Source organism: Zonotrichia albicollis, chromosome 9 (assembly GCF_047830755.1).
Source record: "Zonotrichia albicollis isolate bZonAlb1 chromosome 9, bZonAlb1.hap1, whole genome shotgun sequence".
NCBI classification, from domain to species: domain Eukaryota; kingdom Metazoa; phylum Chordata; class Aves; order Passeriformes; family Passerellidae; genus Zonotrichia; species Zonotrichia albicollis.
Window position 1 is genome coordinate 20459169 of NC_133827.1, and position 26007 is coordinate 20485175.

A 26007-nucleotide genomic window follows, 5' to 3' on the forward strand; every position below is an offset into this window, starting at 1 on the left:
GGCTTCAAATGCTTGCAGTACCTATATCAGCCAAGCTGCTTTAATAAGAAAATTTAAAAATATTTTTGAAAATTTTGATGTAGTTAATTAGAAAAAGAACACTTCTGAGTTTTAGTCCCCAACATGAACATACCAAATGTAAAATCACATGTAAAATAAGGCTGATCACATGTAAAGTAATTCACATCTTCCTTTCTACAGTAAGAAATACTACACCACTGTAGGATATACTCTGGCTAACTAAAGGCACAAATTGAAAATGAGTAAGAAGTCTAAAATAAATATTTAGTACCAGGAAACAAGAAATGTTTTTCCTTGTTTTTTATTTTAATTCATTTAAATAAATGTAATAACTTTAAAAAACTTAAAGATTAAAAAAATACAAGAAAAAAAACCAACAGAAGAGGTAATGTACTTCAGTTTTTCACTAACATTACATATCAAGAAAACACTCCAGTGGCAAAATTCCTGTGCCATAATTTCAGTCTATTACCTTTCCCCTGCTCCAGCATGGACACTGAGAACAGACACATCCCTTATGCAGTGACAGTACAAAAGCAGCTGCAGGGAATAATCATACACTTGGATTTGCAGCATCTTTCCTCACCTAAAATAAGCAAATCCCATTCTTTCACACTTCCTTTATTTTCTACAATGCCAATTATCCTTGCTGACTCTCTCCATTTATGGAACAGATCTCCTGAAGAAATGGGACCCAAAAAGTCAGACTGAGGCTCACAGCACCAGAGTGATGGCCCAGGGAGGACCCTGTCCCAGGAAAACAACTGAGCTCCCCTGGAAAGGGGCTGCTTGAGAATATTGGCAGCATTTAGAGACATTCCAGAATATCTCAGAAGGGAAAGGAGCTCATGTTGAAAGTGGTGAGAGGTGTGAAGCTTCAGACACCGTGTGAGGAATGAAGGGTTCTGGTGCATCTGCATCAGCTGTGGAGTGCAAGTTACAGCCCAAACCCAGAGGCCAGGCTAGGAAACGCCCAGGGGTGGAAGGCAGGGCTGTGCTGGCTGTGCCATTCCAGGAGAACACTCACCAGGTTGGCCATGACAATGGTGTCCACGATGACAGGACTGCTGGAGGTGCCCAGGGTGAACTGCAGTCCCCGAGGTGGCTGCCCAGTTGTAATGTCATAGCAGTGGCCCTCCAGCAGCAGGTACTCCAGCTCATACTCTGCAGCTACAACACTCTCCACCTGAAAGGAGCAGACACTGCTGACTGCAGCCAGAGCTCTAAAGTGCCAGCTTTTATCCTCTAGAACAGCTATAGTCATTTAAAAAAAAACAAATTTCACCAGAGTAATTTTATTGTCAGACAAATACCTAGAAAACCTCAGAGCTCAGCTCCTTCAAGTGATAATCCTCACACAAATATTGTTAAGAGTGGCCCAGATCAAAAGTATTTGAATCTCAACATATGCTAGGATAGGAAAAAGGAAGGATTGTTGCTCTATTCCACAATTAATTTTTTTAACATTTACTGGAGAATGGAGTTGGTATCTCATAAAAAGTATATGATGGGATCCAGAATTTTGACTGTAAATGTGTTTAAAGCTGGTCTCACCTAGTATCAGCCATCTGAAATAAACATTTTGTTTTGCTCTGCATTACTCTTACAGTGCACTAGGTACTGTGAGGACACACCCATTCCTTTTTTTTCTACACTGAACAAAAAGGCCAAGGAAAGAGAAAAGAAAAAATAACCAAAAAAAAAGAAACCCACAACCCCAAAAGACTTGGGTCAGTCCCTACCAGGCCAAATTGAGATGTAGCCTGAGGACAGTACATAAGCAGAATGTTAGTCTAATCCCACAAAGCATCTCCTCTCACTGCACATCCAAAATGACACATTAATTGCTACAGCACCAACAGACTGCACACTGGGAACTGGAAATGGTACACCTGCAAAAGTAAAGCTGCTGTTTATTTGGAAGCTCAGGAATGCACTTGGAATGCCTGAAGCATTTAATCCCCCTCTCTCTCAGGTTTTCAATTAATCAGTGGGGCAGGCATGAAAATCAGAGGCTTGAAATGTACTATCAATGCTTTATTTATGGCTTTACAGCTAGGTTAAGAGATGAAAACCAAGAAACTCCTAAACCAAAACATACTAACCCAAAACCAAAACCATAAAACAGACACCCAATTTCCTAGATTTGTGAATTACTAGTACAGGAATAGCAATAACAGATACACCACAAAACCACATCATATTCCCAAACAATACCAGAGAGATGCAGAAGCAAGAGGGGGCGAATAATAGGGACTAATAATACAGTGATCAGTGAGAAGGGGACCCACATCTGTGATGCCCACAAGGCTGCAAACACAGTCACTTTTCCAGAGGCCTCTTTGTAAAGGCTTTAACAATCTTGGTACACACACATGTGTAATACCTTTACAATAAGGTAAATAAATAAGGGATTTTCCCTATTTCTCCCTCTGAATGTTGGGCAGCACTGCCCAGACCCACAGTCCAACACTCTGAGTCAAGGTGTGCTCAAGCAGCAGCAAGCTCCTGAACCTACAGCAGCTGAGTGCATGGTTTTACTGCTGCATTGATACTGCACATCCTTCTGTGGACCACAGGAGTGTTTGCCAGCTAACAAGAACTGTGAAATTAGTGAAAACCAGCTTGGTGGCTTCTAGGAGCAAGGGAAAGGACCTGCTCCAAGCCCACAGTGTCAGGCATCCACAAGTAATTGAGGACAGCAATCCTGCTGGTGGGGAGCTTATGCTTCCCCTCCTAGAAATCATTTAGAGGTCTGTAAATGCAGTAATATCCACAGCTCTAAGTTTATTGGCATTTTAAAATTCTGCATTTCTTTCCCATTAAATAAAAACAAGCCCTGGAAAAGCAGCACCATTTAAATGCAGTAGGAACATGATGATTTCTCTTACCTCCTCTAAGAAGATATTGTCAAGGTCATAGGGGGTTCTAACAGACTCCACCATCCAACTCTCAGGAGTGTTTAAATTCAGAGTGAACAGTGGAGATTGGGGCATATCCAAAAACTTGGCAATTGGTCCTGGAGCAAAGTTATTCTCTGCTGTGAAAGAAATCTCTGGCTCCAAAACATAGCGGTAAAAGCTGAAATTTCAGAGAGAAAATGTTAGAAAACTCATCTGCCAAAATTTGCTAATATTTCACTCTCATTGTATTTGCAGATGCCATCAGCTTTCCCTGACCTCTGATATCTCCAAGCCTTTGTCCAAAGCAATGCAGGTTGTGTTAACCTTAGGACAGGTCAGAATTTCTATCTTGAAGGACCAAAACAAACTGTGCAAGACTTAACTAGTAAGTTATTTAATTTTATATAAATACAAAAAAAAAAAAAAAAAATTAAAAGCACCCAACTTGTAAAATAGCAGAATTACTTCATGCCATCCACAAATTCCCAGATTCTCTGTGGGAAATGATGCTATTATATAAATGAGATCAAACCAGTTATTGAGATTTCCCATGGGACAGCTGACCATGCTTCTGTGCTTGCACATTCCAACAGGTTTTTCTCTCTCTGCCCACACTGTATGATGGAACTGCTTACCTTTTCAGTGGCATGTCAGAAAGCTTAGACTGGCAGTTCATAAACACTCTCAGGTTCATATTTATCAGTTGGTTCAAAACCTAAAGTAATGAGAAAGAGAGATCCCTTAAAATGCTAATGAGGAGAGCTCATTTTATAAGCAGACCACTGCTTTTTAACAGACCACTGTTTTACAGACAGGACCTCAGGGTGGATGTTATCTGCTCATTCCCAATCCTCCCTCCTTGTAGTTTGCTTCACCACCTCTTCCCCCCTTTTTAATTGGTGGTTTTAAGCACAGTTACCTGCTCCTCATATTTCAGATATTCTTTTTGGCATGCTGAGGACCATCCTCAAGAACAGAGTTACTGCAAACTAAGCTGTTAAAACACTGAAACTAAAAGCTTTCTGGACAATAGCTGAGTATGATTTTATTAGTGTGTAGTGCAGCTTAATTAGTATTTCCACTGATAAATGCATTGTGAAATTCAGACACCATTCAGACCATTCTAATTCAGACACCATTCAGACCATTCTAATTCAGACCATTAAAAAGCCACTGATCACCACACAGTCAAAGAGGAAACAAACATTCCAAAATGATGGAATTTGAAGTTCTCACAACCCTGCCTACGTACCAAAAGTAATGGAGCAAGTCTTTGAGCATCTCTGGTCACAGGATCAACAATAGCCACAACATCAAAGTATGTCTCCCCCTCTTTTGGTCTCAGTTTAACTGCACTAAACAGAAGAAAATACAATTTTAAAGTATCAAATAAAGTATCAATTTTAAAGTATCAAACTTGAAATGCATTACAACCCACTGCTATCCATCTCATTCTGAACTGAAATTACTTCCTAAATGCTGTGTGCCTTCAGAAGCTTAATAGAGAAAAAAACAGACATATACATGTATGTTTATTTAGATAGGTGAAGAGATAAAATGAATTTCTGGAATCTTTCTGAAAACTGTTGGGGACTCTCCTCCTGCTACTTAGATTTTTTTTTAATTAAATGCAACATAGAACAACGGGGAAGTTAAAAGACACAGAAAAGCCTTGTGCAGCAATTCTATACCTGTATCGTTCTTCAAAAAACTGATATTCAATCCTTGCCTCTCCTTTTGGCTGAGCAGAAAGAAGAGCATCCACTTTCATTACCAAGTCACTTGCCCTGAAAAGAAGGAAAAGAAAAAGGCTTGCAGATATCAAGAAAAAAGGCTGTAGTTATCACATTTCTGTCAGGCAGCAGCATAGAAGGCAAACAGAATCCAGATACCAAACACTCCTACTACCTCCCTACACAGGGTCTGAAGAATGAAACATATTTAAGGGTTAATCCACCAGTAATTTAAACTGGTTGCAGCCTTATTACTGAGTATATCAAAGGATTTAAGTCTAACAAATACAGAACAGCTGTATTTTAGGGGTCACCCATGTTACAGAAACTGCATTCCTGATCTTCACCAACCACTCAGACCTGAAAGCCATTCAGATCAAACCCTTGTTCCACTGCTCTTCCCATTTTACACTGCAACTCTGAGCACTAGGAAGCAATCCTCTAAGTGGAAGGGTCCTATCATAAAAGATAATTACTTTCAAGCACTTTTTCTTTTTCAATATTTCCATAATTTTTCAGTCTAGTATTTTAAGAATATATTCAATCTTTAAGGTGTAAAACCTCTTGAAAGTTCAATGAAAATAGATTTGTACATCACACTTTTGCCAAGAAGCAAAACTGTAACCTACAGGTCTGTCAGCTTTTCTTGAATTAACTGAGATTTCTAGTGACAGCTGTATACTTACAGATCTTCTTCAAATCCCAGCTGCTGAATCTGAGATTTGATTTTCTGTCCTGATGTCTTTAGGATTATATTTTCAAGGAGATGAAAATCATCCTGGTTGAACATCTCTCCATCCTCTAATGGGCCAATAATCTACCAAAAAATAGCAGAATCAGCATTATTAGGTGCCCTGGTTTGAAAAGGAAGTGAATTTTTTGAGAGTTTGGTGGTCAAAGTAAAGGCTACACTGAAACAAAATTCAAAGATGTGTTAAATAAATACTCCAGTCCAGTCTCAGTGGAAACCAACCATTTAGGCTGGTATTAATGTCAGTGGCAGCAGAGTTTAACAGGTAAATTCAGGTATCTAGAGCCAAGAGCCCCAGACTAAGGCATAAAATACACACTTAAACTTTTCACTGGGTCAGGCATTAAAATTATACATGAAGTACCACATCTGGAAGGGGCAGCAGAAAGCCAGGCCAATTCTAATAGTCCAGCAAATCTCCCTCCTGTTGCCTTCAGAAACCTAAAAGCTACCTAGGTCTTGTTATTCTGCTAATGAGAAAAATAGAAAGAACAACTCAACACCTGAGATTTTTAATCCATTGAAATACCCAGCAATCACTGGGACCTGAATGGGTTTGTTCCTAACTAGAAAAAGGTGACAAAAGAAAACTCGACGCTGTACACAGCTGTGTTTCATTACTTGCAGTGAAATACTATGGTAACATCATTTACCTCATTTCAGATCAACTATAATAAAAACAGATGGTAGAAGAGACCAAAGGCACCTTGGTCAGGGCATTTTCAGTACACTGAAGCAGCATAATCTTGCAAATTTATCATCCCCTTCTACCCCTGGACTCAATTCACTACAGCATGAAGGAACTTTGTTATTGAGAGACCTGAATTTGTACCAAATGCCAACAACTGCACACATTAAACAGAAAAGGTCACACAGGTGTGAATAAATCAAACTGGAAGTGATCCTAAAGATTGCTGAGACCTAAACCAGGCTGGCACTCCTGTGTCTGATCCCCACCCAGACTCTGCTGCCCAAATGTGTTTCTTTCTCACACATGGAAAGTCTCTTTCATTCTCTGTTATCATCTCACCCGTCCATTGCTGATCACAGCCCTCTGCCCCTTCTTCAGCTTCAGAACATCTCTGCAGTAAACAGCATGGGACAGAATAAAATCCACCTTGGCAGATTCAAAGGCTTCTTTGAAAATGTTGGTATCCATACCCTAAAAGAAAAGAATACTTGGCATTGGAATAGGAAGAGAGCTAGACCTCTGCACACTTTTTAAAGCAACCTTTTTGTTGTCATTCAAGAACATCTTTGTATCTTGCTAAAACTGATGCCTGGTCCCCTTTTCTTTGTGGCCTTATCCTAATTCTTGCTTGTCACCACTATCCCAGCTTCTGCTGTGAAGCTACTTAGACCAGTTCCAATCTTCCTGCCTAACTTTTTAAAATCTACTTTGCAACATGCACTTGTATTTTTTCCCATCTTTTAAAAGAACATTATTCTCTTAACCACCCAAGAAACAGCTGACTCACTTAAATAGATCCCTGCATTCATGTTCCTTTTGCCTTTTTCAACATACATAGCTCTGATGAGTATGAGGATTTATTTCATATTTAGATGGATTGTTCTATTTAGGTAAGCCCTTCAGAGATTTAAAAAAAAAAAGCAAACTAGCAAACCCAACAGGGTTACTTTTCTCTGTTACTGCACCTTCTGCATATGAATATACTGTACTAAAAAATGAATTTGAGGAACAAGCAAAGCACCCTCCCCATGAAAACACCAGCAGACATGCCTACCCCAACAGCAAATTCCAAGATGTCAGCTCCTGCCTCCAGTGCCTTCACAGTTTCTTCTTTTGCCATCTTGGTGATGAAGTTCTTGGCATTATTTGAGGTTTGTGTCTGCAAAGCTGCCCATATGGCTTTGGCTACAATGGTATTCTGGCTGTTGGGTTCTTCACTGGGATTATTAATCATGCTGATTCGAATGTTGTTGCTGGATTTCTGTGTTTAACAAAACAGGTGATGGGAAAGTTTAACATTTCAGATGAAATAAATATATAATAAACACTATAGCAAAAGCTTTGTTCTTCTTAACCAGAATATCAGATTCCAAATTGGGTAAATAGCAGCACAAGGTTAAATAATGAATTAACTAATTTAACATCAAGCATTTAGCTTATGTATAGGCACCACTGTGACAGCAATCTTCCAGATAACCTTGTGCTACATAAGAAATCCAGGACCATGGCCACCACTCAGTCTGGCAAACCACACTGTAAGCTGTGCTTTTTTTTGTTCAGTTATCCTCCAGAACCAATGGGACAGAGCAGAGAGCAATGCTTATGTTTATCTCCAAACCAAAACACAGATATTTCAGTTTAACACCACGGGTTTAAAAGAACATTTATTGTATTCTGTCCCAGCTTAAGATCAGCAATGTTCCAGTCCCTACAAGAGATGAGGCTGGAAATTAGAGACCCTGCAGGGAGAACCAGTCTCTCCAGGTGACACCACAGGAAGATTGTGTAAAACACAACTTGTGTTTTACAAGCCTCTACCAAGGGCTTTGTCAGCACTGCTAACCCATTCCAATGAACACATCACCTACCTGATGTTTAATGGCATCATACAACAACTGCCTCCCTGAAGGCTTATCAAAATCACCAACAATCCAAAAAGTAACTGGTCTAACAAAGGAATCATCTGCAATTATTAAAAAAAAAAAAGACAGAAATTTGAGAGTGAAAGGAAGGAACGCTTCATTTTTTCCTCATTTGGAGGTAAACTGCAAAGACATACATGCAAAGACTTCAAAAAAGTAAAATTCCATCGAATTTTACTATGGGTGAACCTAAGCTATGAAGCCTGGTAAGACAAAATTAAAAGCATTGGTGTATTAGTCTTTATTAGGTCATTCAGAAAACCCATGTGGGACAGCATGCATTGCTCTAAGCTAGAATCTTTTAGTATTTTTGTTTGTTTGCTACTTTTTCAATTACAAATCATAAAGAAACACATAAACAACTTGGAGATTCCAACTGGGGTTGGAATCCAGCAGACATATCACTTCTTTGTATTGAAGCTGTTAATTTACAAAATCAGTTTTGTATAAAGACAAAAGTGCTGGAGCAAACATGCACTCCAACAGCTTCCTTCACTGCCTGCTGGTTCTAAAGCCAGTGTCATTAAGGAACCAGAAAATTCCAAGAATAATATAAAAAATGCCAAAGCATGAGTTACCATAGATCTCCTTGGAAGACATTCCTGGTCAAAGAGCAGAAAGGAAAGGGGAAAAGGAGAGACACATTAATAACTTGATGGTAATCCCAATGTGTATCTAGAAACTGCAGCACTGTACTGGGCATAACTGAATCACTACAGTTCAGATCCAACAGCAACAAGTTGTGCTAATTTTATTCCAATAAGCTTTGACTTCTTCTTCCCCTCAAACAGATGGATGCTTGATTTTCATGCTAGCTTTAATTAATATTACCAGTTTCATACCACAGGGTGAGGACATCATTCTGAAGCCTGTTTACAAACAGTGCTGTGCCACTGTGCTGTTATCTTCTCTCTTTAAAAAGCAGCATGGCAGTGCTGTATCAGTGCTGGTGCTGAGGCAGCAGCACACAGAACTTCTCTATTACTTCAGAAAATAAATGTGGTACAGCATTACTGTAACCAGATAGCAGCTATTAAATATCCTAAGTGGCAGAAGAGGCAGTGACCAAAAAATGTCAAGCCATGGAACTGCAAATTAATGCACTTTCCAACAAGCATGCCAAGGTGTGGATTTAATTAAATCCACTTGTTCAAATCCAAGTGACTGAGCATGAATGAAGAGCAGGCATGAGGCAGGAAGAGCAATGGGAACATTTCAGGCAGTGCACATGGATGGCAGTGACTGGAGACAGGACCATGGAAATTTGGGACAGTCTAGTAAAGACAGGAACAGGATCAGGAGGATGTGGACCAAATGACAGCAGCTTATTTCTGGAATCTAACCAAAATGGATAAAGCAAACACCTGATGGTGTCTGCTTAGACCTGGTCAGGCTCTGTATTGTATCTATACATGCATTTCCTACACTTGAGAGGTACAGGCAAGTTTGAACACTTATGTGCAACAACTGTAACAACACTGCCATGGAAAAGCAGTGCCTGCACTGGAGCAATAAAAACAGCTCTGACCATGTTAGGTGATGTCTTATATAATGGGCAGTTGGAATTTTCTTATGGATCCATGTAACTTCTAGCAATTTTGAATTGTGAGACAGAGAACTAAAACCTCTTTTATATTTTTCTAGTCACTTGCTTACACTGCTGCATTTCTGGGAGTCACTTGCAGAAAAGCAAGAGCAGTTTGGTTGAAACTTTATTATTCAGTAAGAGGCTGGACTGGGTTTAAAGAGGGAAACATTCTTGTTCCATGTAGATGTCATGTCTTCTTAAAAAAAAGAAATCTTTAACAGACTATGCTGTTACCCACAGGCCTGGCAAGGCTCAGTGAGTGTGTGAAGATCTGCACATGTGCTTGGAAACAAACACAAAAGCAGACTTGGATTCAGAATCCACCACAGATTTACCTTTCTTTGTTAAGTAGGTCATGCTGTTTGCAACAGCAGCTGTCTTATCTTTAGACTCCAGTGTGGTAAATCGAGCAAAGTCGTCCACAAAATGGTTATCTGAGGAAGAGAGCAAGCATTAAATGCCAAAGAAACTATTCCATGTAAACTGAAAATAAAATCACTGTATTACCAGAACATGTCCCATTTTGCTCCTTGTGATACTGCTTGTGTCTCATTTTCACTGCTAATATATAGGCTGAGAAATGAATTTTGCTGTCTCACAAGTCACATTAATAACTGCATTGCACATTTGATAGGGAGAAGTCAGTTGAAAGAATTTCCCAAGTCTCACTTAGTTGACATGAGTGTATGTAAATAATATACATTGAAAAATTCACTCTGTCACTATTTTTCAAGCAACTCAAAAAAAGCAGGAGTAATGTCATTGTACTGTAGTCACTGTATTGGTTGTTCATTTATCAAGGGAACATTTTGCTAAATCTGAATTAATTCCAGAGATGACTGTCAAGCCTGTTCAAAAGAAGGTCAGAACTAAGAAACAAACAGCTGCTTTATGCATTATATAATTTCTCAGCTTCATGAGTCATATTCCCCTTAAGGTCTGTATAAAAACAAAACAAATTCCCATCTTGAAAATCAGTAGACATTTAATGTTGTACACAAACATCTGTCTGTACCCGGGCTGGGCCGTCACTTCAGGTGCTGTTAATGCTTTGCCACCTGAGCTTTCCACTGGAACAGCAAGTCTTTCACTCAGACATTTCAGGTTTAACACAATTAAAAGCATCCCTTACTCATTCCTGTCAGATCTAGGTACTCTCTGTCAGACCTTAGGATTCTTGAGTTAATTCTTGGAACAACATTAGGCTGGTTCATGATATACTCAACCACATCTTGGTCATTAGATAGTTCACCCTGAAGGAAAGAGGAAAGAAGCATTATTTCTTATTTGACATATAAAATTGCCTTACATAACTTAAAAAAAAAAAAAAGGCAGAAAGCAATTCTGAAAGCTAAGCTGTCTTTATAATATGCAGCCAGGGACTTGTGGATCCGTTTTTCCAAATCTGGTTTCTCTCAAGCCTCAGAGGAGCTCAGCACCCACCAGGTACACGGCTCGCTGGAAGATGCTCGTGGTTTCCAGGATTTTGTGCATTGTCACAGTTTCCAGGTCATCAGGATCCAGCTGATCTTTTTGGAAAGGCATCCCATTGAACAGGACAACAGGGAGGGGGCCCACACCAGTTTGCTCATAGTAAGCTCTTGCTGCCTAAAAACAGGAACAGAAGCAGCTTTAGCACATCAGCCACAAAGGTTCCTAACAAGTCTAAACACACCATGAGATCCTTTACCACTTCTGTTAGACACAGACAATGCATCTTTGAAACTTTCAAAGCAAAAAAAAAGTTCCTGCACAATACAGAAGTGCAAAATACTCCTTTAAGTTAGTTTTGTAAATTAATTCCAATGAGCACTTTCTGGTAGTGGCAAAAGATGAACCACAGGAAACATCACTTTGCCTGTGGAAGCAAATGCAATGCAAGCAGTGGTAGCTGTAATGTAAGACAGGATAGGGAATTTTTTATTTCTTTTTAAGAATGTGTTTCTAAAACCTGTAAGAAAACAGTTACTGGTGAGACAGGGAGTTATTTTGTCAAGACAAATTTCCCTGTTTCATGTAACCACTGAAAAGTGCACCAGCATTGACAAATACCCTGTTAGAAGTTAAAGTTAGGTTAGGTTCTGCTGGTTAGAGGTTCTGGTTGAGGCCTCTCCTCTCATACAAAAATGCCTGTCTTACTTTTATGGATTTTCATTTCCTTAAAATGTTTTTCTCTTCACTATCCTGCACTGGAAGACTCATAAGCACAGGAGCCTATTTTCTGTAACCCTGACTGCATTCCTTACATTTGCAGATGTAGGCAGCATCAAGTGTGCTAAGAGCTATTTGTGATAGTATTTTCATTTCTTTTAGAACAACAAAAAATAAGAAATATCCCCCCATAAAACCTCAAATAAAATCTGCTTCATCTCACATATAACTGGTTCAATAGTGATTTGCCCTAATTTTCTCCATACAGAAAAGTATTAGACCTAAAAATCACTTCAAGAATTATTTGCAGAAATTTGTTGAATGTCTTGCTATAGAAAAGGCATTTTGAATTCATTGTCATGGCTTTATCTCACTCAGTACTCAAATACTGATTCAGAAGCCCCACACTGATCTCTCCCAATGTAAAGCCTCTTGGTTTTTCCATGAACCATTCCATCACTTTGATGTTTCTGCAAACACTTTTAAACTCTACTGAAGTCTGAATTCCATAATGAAAGCATGAATTACGAGTCACAAGAAAGCTATCTTAGTTCTTTACATATAGATTTTTTAAAATATATATTCCATTATATGTACTATGTGCTGAACATAAACAGTAAAGTATAACAAGAAATCCCCCAAGGTGATAACAAAATAGTTCCCTGGTTAGTAAGAGAACTGGACCAAGAAATTGTATGTAATTATATTTTCAGAACTGTTGCAGCAAAAGAAGTGGAAAACAAAGCTCTATTTGATGAATTCTTACCTTTCTGTTTTGATCATAGGCAGAATCAATTCCCAGCACGCTGTTGATTTCCACATAAGGATACTGTTTCTCAAGAACACTGACAACATGTTCCACTTTCAGCTGGTCTCCTGTTTTCACTTTGTTATAGATCTGAAAGGGGAATACAAGTTTACAGCTGCAACTGTAAAGCCTCTGTCCTTCTCAAAGGTAAACTGACCTGTCACCTGTATTACAGTAGTTATAATAAGGCATTAACAGCCAGACTGCAAAACTTTTATTCATATTTATCAGTTGCAACAGCTCCTAAGCACTTGTAGCCATTATAAGTATCTTGTTATACCTTGCAGTCATTCCAGTGAGATATATATACTTCTTTAAATAATAACTTGCATCTTTAATTAGAAAAGGTAATTGAGGAGGGAAGAGAGTTCTCTGGGGAAAAAAGCCTCAAATAATGAATATCCAAGGAGCTACCTTCCCTTCAGAACTTGGGATATGTTTATGAACAATACAACCTCACAGGTAAAGCAGGTAACTCTTTCCCTCTTGAAGGCACAAGATTTTACTTTGAGCTACAAATACACACCCAAAATGAAAAGAATAAAAGTAACTGACTTGAAGGAACCAGCAATTTAATGTCACAGCTTGCCATTTTGTACAACTATCAAACCACAGGTGGAATTCATTTACCAGCACCTGTATTGTCCTTTAACATGGCAAAGGTACACAGTTCAAACCAAATTATAACATTGAAGGGATGGGGCAGTTCAGAACTCAAGAGACTGAATCAGCAAAGGGACAGGATCAGAAAAACATGCAAAAGTGTCGCAATGAAACCTGTGTCATAATGAAACCCAGTCTCACTTGTTAAAGTTGAGTTAAAGAAGCACATTACAAAGACATGTGTGTTCTGTGGCACCAGTATTTGGAGATATTCTGCATATTACCCCAGCCAAAGAACAATTCCTTCCATTAGCTACACATTAACACAATCTTATGTACATGGAAAATATTAAAACATTAATTTCCCTTTTTAACTAATACTTACAGACATGACAGTCTGAAAAGCATAATTATTGTCCATTTCTTGTGCCACATAATTGTATGTCCTCAGGAGGGCAACACCAGGATCCTGCAGTCCATCAACATCCTCTGAGTCATTAACCACAAAGACTAGTCCTATCCTGCAATCACACAAATCCCAGGTCATCATTTCTGTAAAGAATCAACTCTTCACACAACTGCTGGCTGTGATCAGCAGCTTAAACACAGGTTTTTTTTTCTAGAATAGCCTGGGAAGATGTTGAGCAGAGCAGCCAGGAATCAGACTTAGGACATGTAATCTGTAATGAGTCCATCAGAATCTTGCTTTTCACCTCTCCCCCATCCAAAACCTTAAATGTCTTTTGGACTGTTAAAAGCCAGAACTCTGTTTTGCTAGTAGAGGAAGTTATACTCCAAAAATATACACAAACCTTGAACACAAGGAATGGAACATTTCTGCAGTGTCCTAGCAATGAGAATTTTACAATGGCAAAAGTCACATGCATAAAAACTAATTTAAAAAACCCCAAACATTAAAACCATAGAATAATCACTTATTCTATGATTACCTCAGTGGGATGTGGTTACTGAAGAACATTTCTGCCACATTCAGTAACTCTGCTGTGGTCTCATGGGTAGGATCCACTATCAGCACCTGTATACAAACAGCAAGTGAAAAGTTTTCATGCCTTGGAGAGCCAAGATATTATCTTCTGTCCCAACCCAGACAGAACTGGGCCATTCAGACTGCATGTAGAGCCCTTCATTCATGCAACTGTTGTCTTAGAATTTTAAAATTTCTATGCTAAAAGTATTAAACTCCAGAGAAAAAGCTAACACATCCAAGCTCCCACAGCTTCTTGTTTTGCACAGAGACACTTTGCCACATGACAAGAGTTACAGTGCACAATTTCCAAACTCTTAATCAGATTTAAGTAATTTACCTACAGACTAAAAGGACAGCAGGACTAAGCTGAGGGCTGTGATCATTTGTTCAAGGCTTGGTGCATGAATGCTTTCTAACTGAAACAACTGAAGTTCGTCTTAACTCTGCAAAGAAGACAATATTTAAGATTTCATTAACCAACTTCAGGTATTATCACTAAGTTGAAACACACCAAATTGTTATTTATCAGATGATAATTTTGTCCATTGACAAAACAACTCCTGGCATTTATTAGATGCCACAGAATCATGCTCAGGAATCTCTGAATCTCAGCCATAACTTACTCATACTAGGAGAACAAAACCTTTTAGAAAAGCACCCTCTCTCTCAAGCTATTTAAGTGACAGTGTATACATGAGGTAAGCTGCAAAAGCTGATGCTCCTGCTCCTGACAAAACAAATGCACATTTCATCCAGTCAGATGATTACTTACAAAATTATGGAAGTTTTTTCTGATTTGCCTGATGACACCAGGGAATGTGGGACGCAGCAGTTCCTGCACGCTGGAAGGCCAGGAATTGTATCGACTATCAACTTCCAGATTGTTGATCCACTAAGGAAAAGTAAAGGCATTTAAATGATTCACAATCCTCCTGCTCTGCTCTGAGACTAACATATTTTCAAATCAGACACTATATTGAAGAAATAAAGTGCTAATCATAGCCTTATTATCCTTTTTACTTCACTGCAGTTTCAGAGCTGATTGTGAGACAAGAACAAAAGCTGTCCTGACAGTTTAAGAATGCATTGCCCAATCAAGCAAATCAAGTATTTCTATCAAAAACCAAACTCACTGAAATGGCAGGGCTTCTGATGTCCACAGCATAGTCAGAATCTGATGGCTGGATGTTCAACTTCAGGACATTGTGTAAGGAAACTCCCTCAATTCCCAAGCTGTGCAGGCCTTCCATAACTCGGGCTTCATTACGGAGCACATCAATCAAGCTGCAAGGAAAAGCAAAATGGGGCTGAATTTTAACCCCACAGCAAATAACTCATCTTACCCTAAGGGTTAACAGATGAAAGGTATAAACAAGTCTGTCTGTCTAGACATTAGTTCTTATTTATCACCTATTCCTTACCGTCCTAAGAAACTTGAGATGACTTAAATCTATTCAATTAATATTGTATAACTGGGAAAAGCAATGTTAAATCAGGATAATTAATCCATTATATATATATATATATATATACACACACATATATGTAGTATTGAAACACATCTTGACAAAGGTATAGGGTGGTTTCCAGATGAAAAATTTACAGTGGTTTATCCTTTGAGAATCACTCTGCTGTCTTCAGAATAAATCTGTATGCTAACAGGCTGAGAAAACAAAATCTTGCTAGTCACAGCACAGGTGAAAAGAACAGCACAAAGGTGTTCTCATTCCAATCTTCAAGGGTATTCCACTTTTCACATTAGAATTTTTGTTGGAAATGCACTTTGAATAAGACAGGGAACCAATTTTTTCTTTTTACAGTACTTAACAATTAAACCAAGTCTAGACTATGAAGAAGGTTCAAAACTGTCTAAATAACTTTATCATTCATGCACAAGCAAGATGCAAGTTTCTAAGCAGGATGCAATTATGGTGAAAATTAAAACATTCTTCCTACCTAAATATATCCTGAGTGTCTAAATCAATAAGCAGTCCATTGATGAACAGGGCAGAATCTCCTGGTTGCAATCCTAAGGTTCCCTTGAAATACTGAAAAGAAATAGAAAGCCATTAGAAAAGTGGTCTGCACAGAAAATATCATTAAAGATTTTAATGTTGTTTTTTTTTCCAATAAGTCTTGTTTTGCAGTACCAGTCACAAATTTCTATATAGAGGCACGATGAACACTGAAGGAGAAACATTGTATTTGGATATTTTACAACACTACCATCACGAGCACTGTGAGCAAAGCAAACAGAGGAATAACAATAAGTACCAAGATGAAGTACCAAGTACATGAATAATAAGTACCACATGAAGTAGCAAGAGCAGGAAAGTAGCTTCTGAACAGAAAATATTTACTTTTTTTATTAAATTTGTAAGGCTCTCAAAGAAAAGCTGAGTGTTAAGTTTTATCTTTCTGTGGATAGTTACATGGTAAACTCTAATGTAACAGTAGCAGTGAACTTAACTATCAAATAATACCCACACGAAGGGAGTAGAGCAAAGAACAGCTCTGAAGGGCATGCTTGGATATAGCCTGGTCTGGATGTAGCAGCCCAGGGATCCCCTGAATAAAAATGAATCCACAAAATCAAGGGTGTATTTGTGGACCAGAGTCTGATCTAACACACAGCAGAAAAAGCTAACCAGGTAGCTTTAGCATGGACTTACATCCTGTACTTTGTCCCTTCCAGAACCACATGGGACAAAAGTGCCAAACCCCATCCTTCACCTCTGATTTTATCACTATTGAACAACAAAGCATTTCTCTCTCACAACAGGAACCTCAGGGGACATGTAAGCAGCTCTGCATTTACTACTAGACTCCCCAAATAGATTTCTAAACAGTATGTGTGTACTTAACATACAATGTCTTTTTTCTGATAATGCCAAATAGGACTGAAATGTGCAAACAGGGCAATGCAGCTCATACAGCAAATGCTGCTGTTTGACTTTTTTCATTACTATCTTAAACTTTTGTTTTGGTCTCTATCCAGACCACACTAGCTGGCATATTTTAGTTGCACAAATTCCTGTACAAAAGCCTATACAAAATTCCCAGGTGGCTGTTGGTTTTTTCAGTGCTTTGCTAATGCCAAGGACACAGCTGAGCTGTCTGAAACACTTCTGCAAATACAGAGCCTACTCAGTGACCTCCAGAGGCCCCTCATGACCTGGGGAGTTTTATGATTCTGTTTCAAAGCACATCTAGATTTAGCTGATAAATTTTATCCCTTCACTAAGCACCAACATTGAAACCATTTCCTCCACACAGAGTGAATCAATCTAAAGCCACAGCAGGTTCTGAATTTATTCTGTGATTTCCTAGTGATCACTGATGTACACAGATATCTAAGCATCATCTCAGACTGGATAAGGAGAACTAATTTTCTTCTGTTTCTTTCTACAGTTAAAACTGTAGGAAGATGCTTAATATAGCTGCTTTTCAAGCAATAAATTTCTAACCAGAGTAGTATTTTCCTATTTGAGCAAAGAAGTTTAATAATGCTCCTCATCCATGTTTGAAAATCCACCACTTCATCACTTCCCAGATGCATACTACAAAGCTGTGTGTGAAAACACTGGGTCATTATCTTGAGCAACATGTAAACCAGAGTGCAAAGGCACTGTGTTACTTTTTGGACACATTACCTTCTGGTTCTCTTCAATTTCTGCTCTGAGTTCCGAAGAAACAACTGTTTTTGTTATGGCTCTGCAAAAATAAAAACATCATGCTATGAATCCTCTTTCTTTTTATCTACTGGATAGATATCTACTTACCTACCTTTGGTACCTTACATATTAAGATAATTAACTTTACAGTACAAAGGGTTGCAGCAAGAAGGAGTTGTGCTTGGTGACATCATAAATAGTAGGATGGAGCATTTTTCTTACACTCTATAATCCAGCAGCACAAAAATGTTAACCACATGCCAACTCTCAGTGTCTAATTTCACATTAACCATAATAAAAGTGTGCAGCTGCCAAAAATGCAAAGATGGAGGCTGACAAGAGAAAATAGGGGATTTCACTGCTCATGGTGGGTTCCCATTCCTTTCCTTACTTTGGATGCAGTGATTGCATCATCAGAGTGGGTGAGTACAGCCCACAGATCAGCCTGGAAACACAGTGAGATGCAATGCCTGCCTTCAGAAGCTCTAAATAACAACTTCATGTAATGGGAAATAAGATCAGAAATCAGCTTATTTTTACACTCATCTCAGGTATATCTCCCACCTACTCAAAAAGGTTCTGTAATATCATCTTCACAATCCAGGCAATGGAATTTTTCAACAGAAATATATCTCTAGACTGGCTGGCCATGCCAGGTCATATTGAGTTTTTCAAACTGATTTGAGTATGTTAAAGACAGTCACTGACAAAGTGCAAAAACCAGTGGAATTGCACATCAGCCTCTGACATGAGACTGTTTGGCAATGTGCACCCCAGAAGAAGAGTGGGACCCTGTGAACAAATAAATGTTAAGGTCATTAAACAGAAAACCCAGCCAATAAATTCTTGATGACTTCATGTAATAGGTTTAGATGCATTTCACAATAAAATAGCATGGGCAGTTCTGGCAAATTTTCTACCAGTCCACATCAGCTGCCATCCAAGAAAAACACCCTGAAATCCTCTTTGTAACAGTAGGCTGAAGAACTTCCCAGCATAAACATTCCCCAGTGTTTGCTTCCAGCTAAATGAAAGTCAGAGTTAACCCAACCAATGCTGCTTGTCTCAGGTCCTGCTCAGGAAAAAGAGAGTAATAAAATTTTCTAGGAGTCAAAATTAAAATTACCTGGCCTTTGTAGGAAAGTTCTGACTTAGATCTTTCATGACCATCAGGGCATCCACAGGAGGAGCAGTCAAAATGCGAGCAGCAGTTTGAAAACTCAGATCTTACAAGTGAAAAAACAGAGGTTAACAACTCAAAACTGAAAACAAGGCAATGCAGAGACATCTTAACTTCATCTTGCAAATTTTTTACATGTTACCTAAGGAAATTCACTTTTTATCTGCACCTATAGATACTTTTAAATTCATTTTCTTTATATTCAACTTTTATGTGTTGCCTTGAAGCAAGTAACCCTCTCAGGTTGTTTAGGTGAGTCCAGACCAGCCCTGTTTTTTTGGCTAAGCTGGGAGGATCTGCCCTTCCACTGATATTGGTAGATTCCCCATGGCTACAACATACATTCACCTCTTTGAATTAATCTTTTTGAGAGAATGAAAAGTTTTTTCATAGGCTTTTATAGATGTTTTAAGGGAATGAGGCCAGAGCAGCATGTAACTGATTTTGAAATACAGTTTTCCTCTGGTCTTGAGAAATCTCAAGATTTCACATCAGAAGTGTGATCATGGAAAGAAACTTTGCATTCCTTTCCTTTCTGCATTCAGCAGACCACACAAGCAGTCAGTTTAAGAGCAAGTAGCTTACTGTATTTCACAATATAGAAAACAATCCTCGTGTCAGAAGTCCCATGAAACAATGCCAAAAGCTATTTCAACAGGAAAAGGTACTTTAAAAACCAAGTGCTTTCCAAGTGAGACAATGCAGGAATTTACAGTCAAACTCTGTCAGCTGTACACAGCCACTAACAACCTCAATAGTGTAGAACACCAGAAAAGATATCTCCATTGAGTTTTTTAGACCATAACTGAAAGCCTTTATCCAGCTTACCTTGGAGCTGCCACACTTTCAGAGGTGCCATTTCATTGGTACTTTCCACGAGGTGTTTTCTGAGCTCTTTCAGCTCTTCTGACAAGTCAGGATACAGCTGCCTGAAAGGATACAAGGGTCAAACAATCCCTGTGGTTTCCTGTAAGAACGTCTGCTGCTAATTTAAAGAAACTACCACATAAAAAAATATGCTGCTAGCATATACAGAAAACTCAGACATGTAAAAAATAATAATAAAGCAAAAGATCAGCATTTCTCAAAAAGTTTTTTGAGATGATAAAATCCAACTGTGTTTTACCTTAGTTTTCCAAACAGAAATCCTTGCACTTCATCAATAGGGTCATTTTCATCTATGACTGTAGCATTCACATCTGTGCCTATAAACACACAGAGAACAGCACTAGCATCAAACTATTCCCAAACAGAAAAGCAGGAGAATCTGGGGTTTGTATGTGTATGTAAAGAAAAAGCACAGACACAGATTACAGCATCAAAATAGTTTTGGCAGGTGCATGGGAGTTTGTAGAACAGAGATCATTGCTCCATAAAAGCAGTAAAAGCAAAGAGAACGTGCAGAATTCTGAGAATTTGGTCTTCCCCCAGTTAAAAAAAAAATTTAAAAACCAAAAAAACAAAAATGAGGAATAGGGAACACAGTCTGCTCTGAAGATGGATAGGTTAAGGCAAATTAAAGTCGAGAAATTTGCTTTACACCTGCAGAGTAGCAGGTAAAAAATGAGTTGCATCAGTAGTGCCATTACTAAGATCTAGTCCATGACCACAACTCCAGGATTGCACAAATGTGGAAGTGCCATGGCAAAGATCTGTTTCATAAGGAGCATGCTCCCAAAAGGGATTTCAGAGCTAAGGAAAGAAAAACATCTGCAATTCAGACATTCATAGCAAAATGAGTATAAAATTACCTTGGTGAAATTAAAATGTTCACATTAAAATACTTGGAATAAAAATTCACCTTTCACCTGGGTATCATCCTTGGCCTTATATTCTGTACTTTTAATAGCCAGTTCTACACCATAGCCAGAGAGGTAGACCTTCTCCTTGCTGGGATTCTGTAAGGGAAAGCCAACAGTGTGATATTGCCATCTTTGTTTGATCCAAGAAAGAAAAACTGCCACTTCCCAAAGCTGAGGAATCTCAGTCTGGGATTTCAGACACAATGGGTAGAGAGAAACAAACACTGTGAGTGGCTCTGCAGTAACATACTCTAATAATTTTATTTCCTACTTCTTTTCAACACACTTCTTGAAGTTCAGCAAGTAAGAATTATCTCTATGAACCAAAAAAAAATCAAAATTCACAATGCAAAGAGGAACACAAAACAATGTTTTCAGGATTCAGTGTGTGAGCAAAGCAGAGGGAGATAGAGTCCCATCATCAAATCAGATAGAGGGTGGAAAGGAACTTCAGCTTAAAGCTCAAAAATGAAATATTCACTGAAGAGCTACCACAAAGAATGACAATGAATAAAATAATGACAAAAAAGTGGTGCATAATTAGTTCTGCCTTGAATGAGAGAAACATGACCACTTTCTAAAAGTATTTTGAAGTATATAGGAGTCACATAACAGTACCAAGATCTAAAGTGCAATACACTGAATTTTGAATGTATTCCTCCCAACACTGACAAACAACTACTTCCTTTTATTAAAGGGAAGTATTGTATGCAATGCATGGCTTTATTTTATTAAAAGTACAAGTAATATTAGAAATTAACCAGCTGATGCTCTTTCTTTTTTTTTTTCCCACATTCAAGCCTGACTGCTACAATGCAGGTTTTGGTAGTACTGAGTAATATTCAAGAAACAAATCAAAGAACTCCAGCTCTTCATACCCTCTGAAATGTAGTTTTAAACACTAATCCAGTGGCTATGCACAATTTAGTGGAGAAAGATGGAAACCAGGATAAACTGCACTAGAAATGGTAAGTGGTTCTGTAAAAAAATTACTACAGAAACAATGTCTTGCTTTTGAAAATGGTACCTAAATGTTAATCCTTGCTTTTTATATCAAGTGACTAAGTGGCCTGATTGTGAAAGATCTGACTACTTCCTATGCTCTAATATGGGTAGAGAAACACTTCTTTTTACACTGAAGTCTCTAATTAATCTGGAATTTAAGTCTGGATTTTTGAAATCAAACAATCAGGAAAATTTAAAATATTCTGTATTCCTCAGTTACATGCAACAAAAAATAAAACTTTGAGTATTCCAAGTAAATTAACAATGAGAGTAGGCAAATGCCAATTTAAAGGGAACAAACCTGGGTGAGTTTTCTTTTTGAAAAGCAAGGCCAGCTCCTCAATTTCAAATAGCCCTGTTACAATGCACAAACATACTCACAGCAATGTAGTGTCTGAGCACATAAGTGATTTCTCCTGCCTCAGCCTTTGCAACAAGCCTCCTGTGCTGCCTGTAGAACTCCTCTGAGCCAATCTCTGCATAAAGGATGACCACAGGGCTTTCAGGGTTTGCTGCTGGGTACTTGTGGTCCCCCTTGAACAAAAACGGCTTTGGCCTAAGAGGGAACAGTGAAGAGCCACAGTGTGAGTCACAGCATTTCCTCACTCAATGCAAAATGAACTTTTTCTCCTATTTATTCATTTTCCTGAATATATATGTTGAGCTATTCCTACATATTATATCACGGCTGGCAGCATTTTGTGCACGTTGACAAAAGCTTTGTGAAAAATGAACACATGAAAAGAAACAAGTGACTAAGAGCTCTTTTGAATCGAATATGATCCTAATTTTGAAAATGAACAACTTCCCTTAGATTTCCAATTCACTTTCTCTCCCCACAGTGATTCATAAATTCTGTATGAAAAATTAAAAAGGCTGATAGAACAGATGTGCCAAGGGCACAAAATCATTTCAACCTGGTCCTTGGCTTAGTATTCAAACAAAAAAGTGAATGAAAAGTCTATTTTCAGCTCCTTTGTTTATATTTTGTCCAAAGTGCAATAAACACTTAAAGTATTCCCAGTAAGTTAGAAGAATAGCATGTGAGTTATAGATGCCATATGCCTGCACATTTACAAAAAACTCTTTATTCTTAAGATAACCAAATAACCAAGATCACAAAAATCGTATTGAAAACAAAAATGTTCTCATATTATGAAAACAAACTGAAATGTAAGGATTTGGGATGGTTTTGGTTTATTACTTGTTTGGGTTTTTTTAATAAAAAGTATTACATTTTATACCTTCCTTTCGTTATTAGCAGTTACAATCAGGTTTTGCTCTTGTAGAGAAATCTGAATTTTAAATATATTGTGTGGTAATGGTTTTCTTTGTCAATGCTGAGAAAAGTATACAGAGAAAAAAATAGTGTGCTTGCCATTCATAAAACAATTTGTTACATTAATCTCATTTGAATATGCAGCCCAACTCCTTCTACTTTCCCTTCACACTGAAGGTTTTACACACTTCTGAGAATTCCTACTGTCCTTCAACAGTTCCCAGCTACTTCCAGAATTTGTTTCCTGATTTTCCTGTGCATATTCCTCTTCCTAGCAGAATCATCAAAGAGCAAGGGATAAGAAAACTATCATTGCAATTTGAATTAAAACCAAATAAGAGATTGCCCCTCCAGTGCCAACAATGGACAGGAGAAATCAACACTGAAGAACACAGAAATAAAAAGTTTATTACAACCTCTTCACAGCAGTAAGTCTAAAATCTTAGGTTAATTTTTAAGACTAATCCAGTAACAGGAAATTAAACAAATACCTGTCTGAAGCTGCCTGTAAAAGGTTTCCAAGAGAGTCAAATTCACAAGTTTTCTCCCCATGCACAACAAAAAACAGGGTACAGCCCTCTGGTGGAGATTCATCTGCTGCTATCTGTATAAAACATTTATAAAAGGTTAAATGTTTGCCCTTAGAACAAGTGAAAATTTTAACAGTGTAGCAGTGCAGCAAACAGTATTATTTCCTACACTCCAAACTAATACTTCTTCCTTGTTTATGGCATAATTTAAATGCAAGGTGAAATTGCAAGATGGAGATTTAAACTTTTACTTATTTTTCAGTCTGTTACAATTAACTGTAAGTTTAGCTGCAGGTACAGAAAGCAAGGCTTGCAATTGTAGGGGTTTTGGTTGATGGCTTCTTTTTGTCTTAGACATCACAAAAATCTGTATTTGTTAAATATCAAATGACAAAATGACTCTACATGAACAAGGAAGGTGTTTCACAGTATTACTTAAACAAAGCACATTCTAATGTGAGAAAATTTACAAATAATTAAAAATATTAAAAAATGAGAGAATACAATGAACTTTTATTTATGAGTTCCAATCTCTAAATATATAATATATATTATATAGATATATAGATATATAATAATATATAGATAAATGGATTGCTCTAAATATATAATATATATTATATATTATATAGATATATAGATATATAATAATATATAGATATATGGACTGGTCTTTTCAAGTAAGTTTAGCTGAGCAACAGGAACAGCAGCAGCATCCCAAATACCAATGGAGCCATAGAGATGGTCCTCACAAAAATCTTTGCACCAGTTCTTAGTGCAGCAGGCAAAAGGTATGCAAGCATGTCAAAATGCCAATTCTTTAGTCTACTCTAGACAAAAATTCAGCACCTCATGAAATATGTATACACATCACTCTGTAGCTCAGGTGTACAGAGCAGTGAATCAGTTCAGGATTTTTATATCTCAAATGTTTCCTTCCACAGCTCCCTCCTTCCTGAGCCTTGGCACAATGCTCTGCACCTCACCTGAGCTTTTTCTGTACCAACCTGTTGAAAAGCTTGAACTGCTGCAGAGTAGGAGCGTAAAGACAGAGAAAATTTCAACAAATTCTGCTGCAAAGGTGACAGAGTCTGGCAGGCCACTTTGAGCATTTCCTGGTAAGAAGAATAATCACTACCTGCAAAATCAAATTACAAGCAGTTATCTTTCTATCTCGTGGTTTCATTGAAGAGGGGCTTCTCATCCCAATGTGATTTATACCAACAGAAGCCCATGACATGAATTCTGAGTTTGCACATGACCATTCCTTCTCCAGTTTCACTACAGCCAATTCTACAGCTGGATGAGAGTGAACTTGAACAGAGATCCAGGAGAGTTCACTTGAATTCATTCTTGAGGATGCAAACATGGGCAGGGGAGGAGGGAAATAGTTTAGAGCTCCCATTTAATTTTGGCTGAGAAATAGTAACACAGAGAAAAGATACTTAAAATATTTCATACTTCATGTTGAAAAAGAATCTGGCAAGCAAAATGTTTTAGACTCATCCACTACAGATTTGTCAAATGGATATCCAAAAGCCTTGAGCACATTACAGCAAGCAATATTACAGAAATAAGTATTTTATAGAAGTCAAATGAGGATTAACACGATGGAAGACAGAATACTGTGGTATATTTTTCAACTATTAGTCAGCATTGAGAAAAACTATAAAATCTTACCATCATGCTCAGCTGTCTTAATATTCTCACTAGCTTCAACAAAGTTCCAGAATTTTTCTTGACCTTCTTCTGATAAAAATTCACTAAGTAAGATGAGAAGAGTGAGTTAGGTCTACAAATTTTCTCTCAAATTAAAAATCTGATACCTTGTGATGCTTTACAGAAAGTTAGCACCTACCACCTGTATCAGCAAACTGTGTTACTAGGAAAAGCACTGCAGGAAAGCTAAAAACAAACCCAAACAAATAATCACTGCAGACCAGGACAGACACAGAGCACATGCAAGCAGCTTGTAAGGCACCTCCTGGTCCTTTAATGCCACAAACAGGCAGCAGGGTCCATCCTGGCAGCTCTCCTCCCTAATGCATTTCTTGGAATCTCTCTTTTATGAGAAACACACATTGTACATGAGGCAAATTGTAATGATGAGCTTTGGTGGGCTTTGGTGGAGATTTGGTGAACAAGCAAAAAGAGAAGTCACAGCTTCAAACCATGTTATAATTCCCATATATGAAGCAGAGAATGGGTACTTACACAAGGCTAGATAATAAAATTCATCCTCTGAACATTGCAAAGCACAAACACTGTATCACATTCACACTTGTAACATACTTGCTATGCTAAAGGATGCTACAACAGCAGGTTTGGAGCCTGCTCAGTGCCACAGTAACCTGTGTGCTCCAATCCAAGGGTAAATG

General features: G+C 38.0%; 1 protein-coding gene across 4 annotated transcripts in view; it reads right to left on the reverse strand.

Moving 5' to 3' along the window:
* UGGT1 (UDP-glucose glycoprotein glucosyltransferase 1) overlaps nucleotides 1-26007 on the reverse strand; it is a 41144-nt gene that overhangs the window by 11408 nt on the left and 3729 nt on the right. For 3 of the 4 annotated variants that reach the window (XM_074546805.1, XM_026795038.2, XM_026795039.2), the window contains exons 3-30: nucleotides 25310-25392; nucleotides 24637-24767; nucleotides 23591-23703; nucleotides 22202-22376; nucleotides 20815-20911; nucleotides 20140-20218; nucleotides 19842-19942; nucleotides 18960-19059; nucleotides 17813-17873; nucleotides 16116-16207; nucleotides 15293-15443; nucleotides 14932-15051; nucleotides 14122-14207; nucleotides 13557-13692; nucleotides 12527-12658; nucleotides 11053-11217; nucleotides 10742-10862; nucleotides 9945-10043; nucleotides 8600-8623; nucleotides 7968-8062; nucleotides 7154-7360; nucleotides 6439-6570; nucleotides 5344-5474; nucleotides 4616-4711; nucleotides 4177-4279; nucleotides 3560-3639; nucleotides 2913-3102; nucleotides 1049-1207 (exon numbers count right to left, since the gene is read on the reverse strand). In XM_074546805.1, the coding sequence (XP_074402906.1) occupies nucleotides 1049-1207; nucleotides 2913-3102; nucleotides 3560-3639; nucleotides 4177-4279; nucleotides 4616-4711; nucleotides 5344-5474; nucleotides 6439-6570; nucleotides 7154-7360; nucleotides 7968-8062; nucleotides 8600-8623; nucleotides 9945-10043; nucleotides 10742-10862; nucleotides 11053-11217; nucleotides 12527-12658; nucleotides 13557-13692; nucleotides 14122-14207; nucleotides 14932-15051; nucleotides 15293-15443; nucleotides 16116-16207; nucleotides 17813-17873; nucleotides 18960-19059; nucleotides 19842-19942; nucleotides 20140-20218; nucleotides 20815-20911; nucleotides 22202-22376; nucleotides 23591-23703; nucleotides 24637-24767; nucleotides 25310-25392 (3259 nt within the window). The remainder of the gene's footprint in view (nucleotides 1-1048; nucleotides 1208-2912; nucleotides 3103-3559; nucleotides 3640-4176; nucleotides 4280-4615; nucleotides 4712-5343; nucleotides 5475-6438; nucleotides 6571-7153; nucleotides 7361-7967; nucleotides 8063-8599; nucleotides 8624-9944; nucleotides 10044-10741; nucleotides 10863-11052; nucleotides 11218-12526; nucleotides 12659-13556; nucleotides 13693-14121; nucleotides 14208-14931; nucleotides 15052-15292; nucleotides 15444-16115; nucleotides 16208-17812; nucleotides 17874-18959; nucleotides 19060-19841; nucleotides 19943-20139; nucleotides 20219-20814; nucleotides 20912-22201; nucleotides 22377-23590; nucleotides 23704-24636; nucleotides 24768-25309; nucleotides 25393-26007) is intronic. The other variant, XM_074546804.1, reaches the window with a different exon arrangement.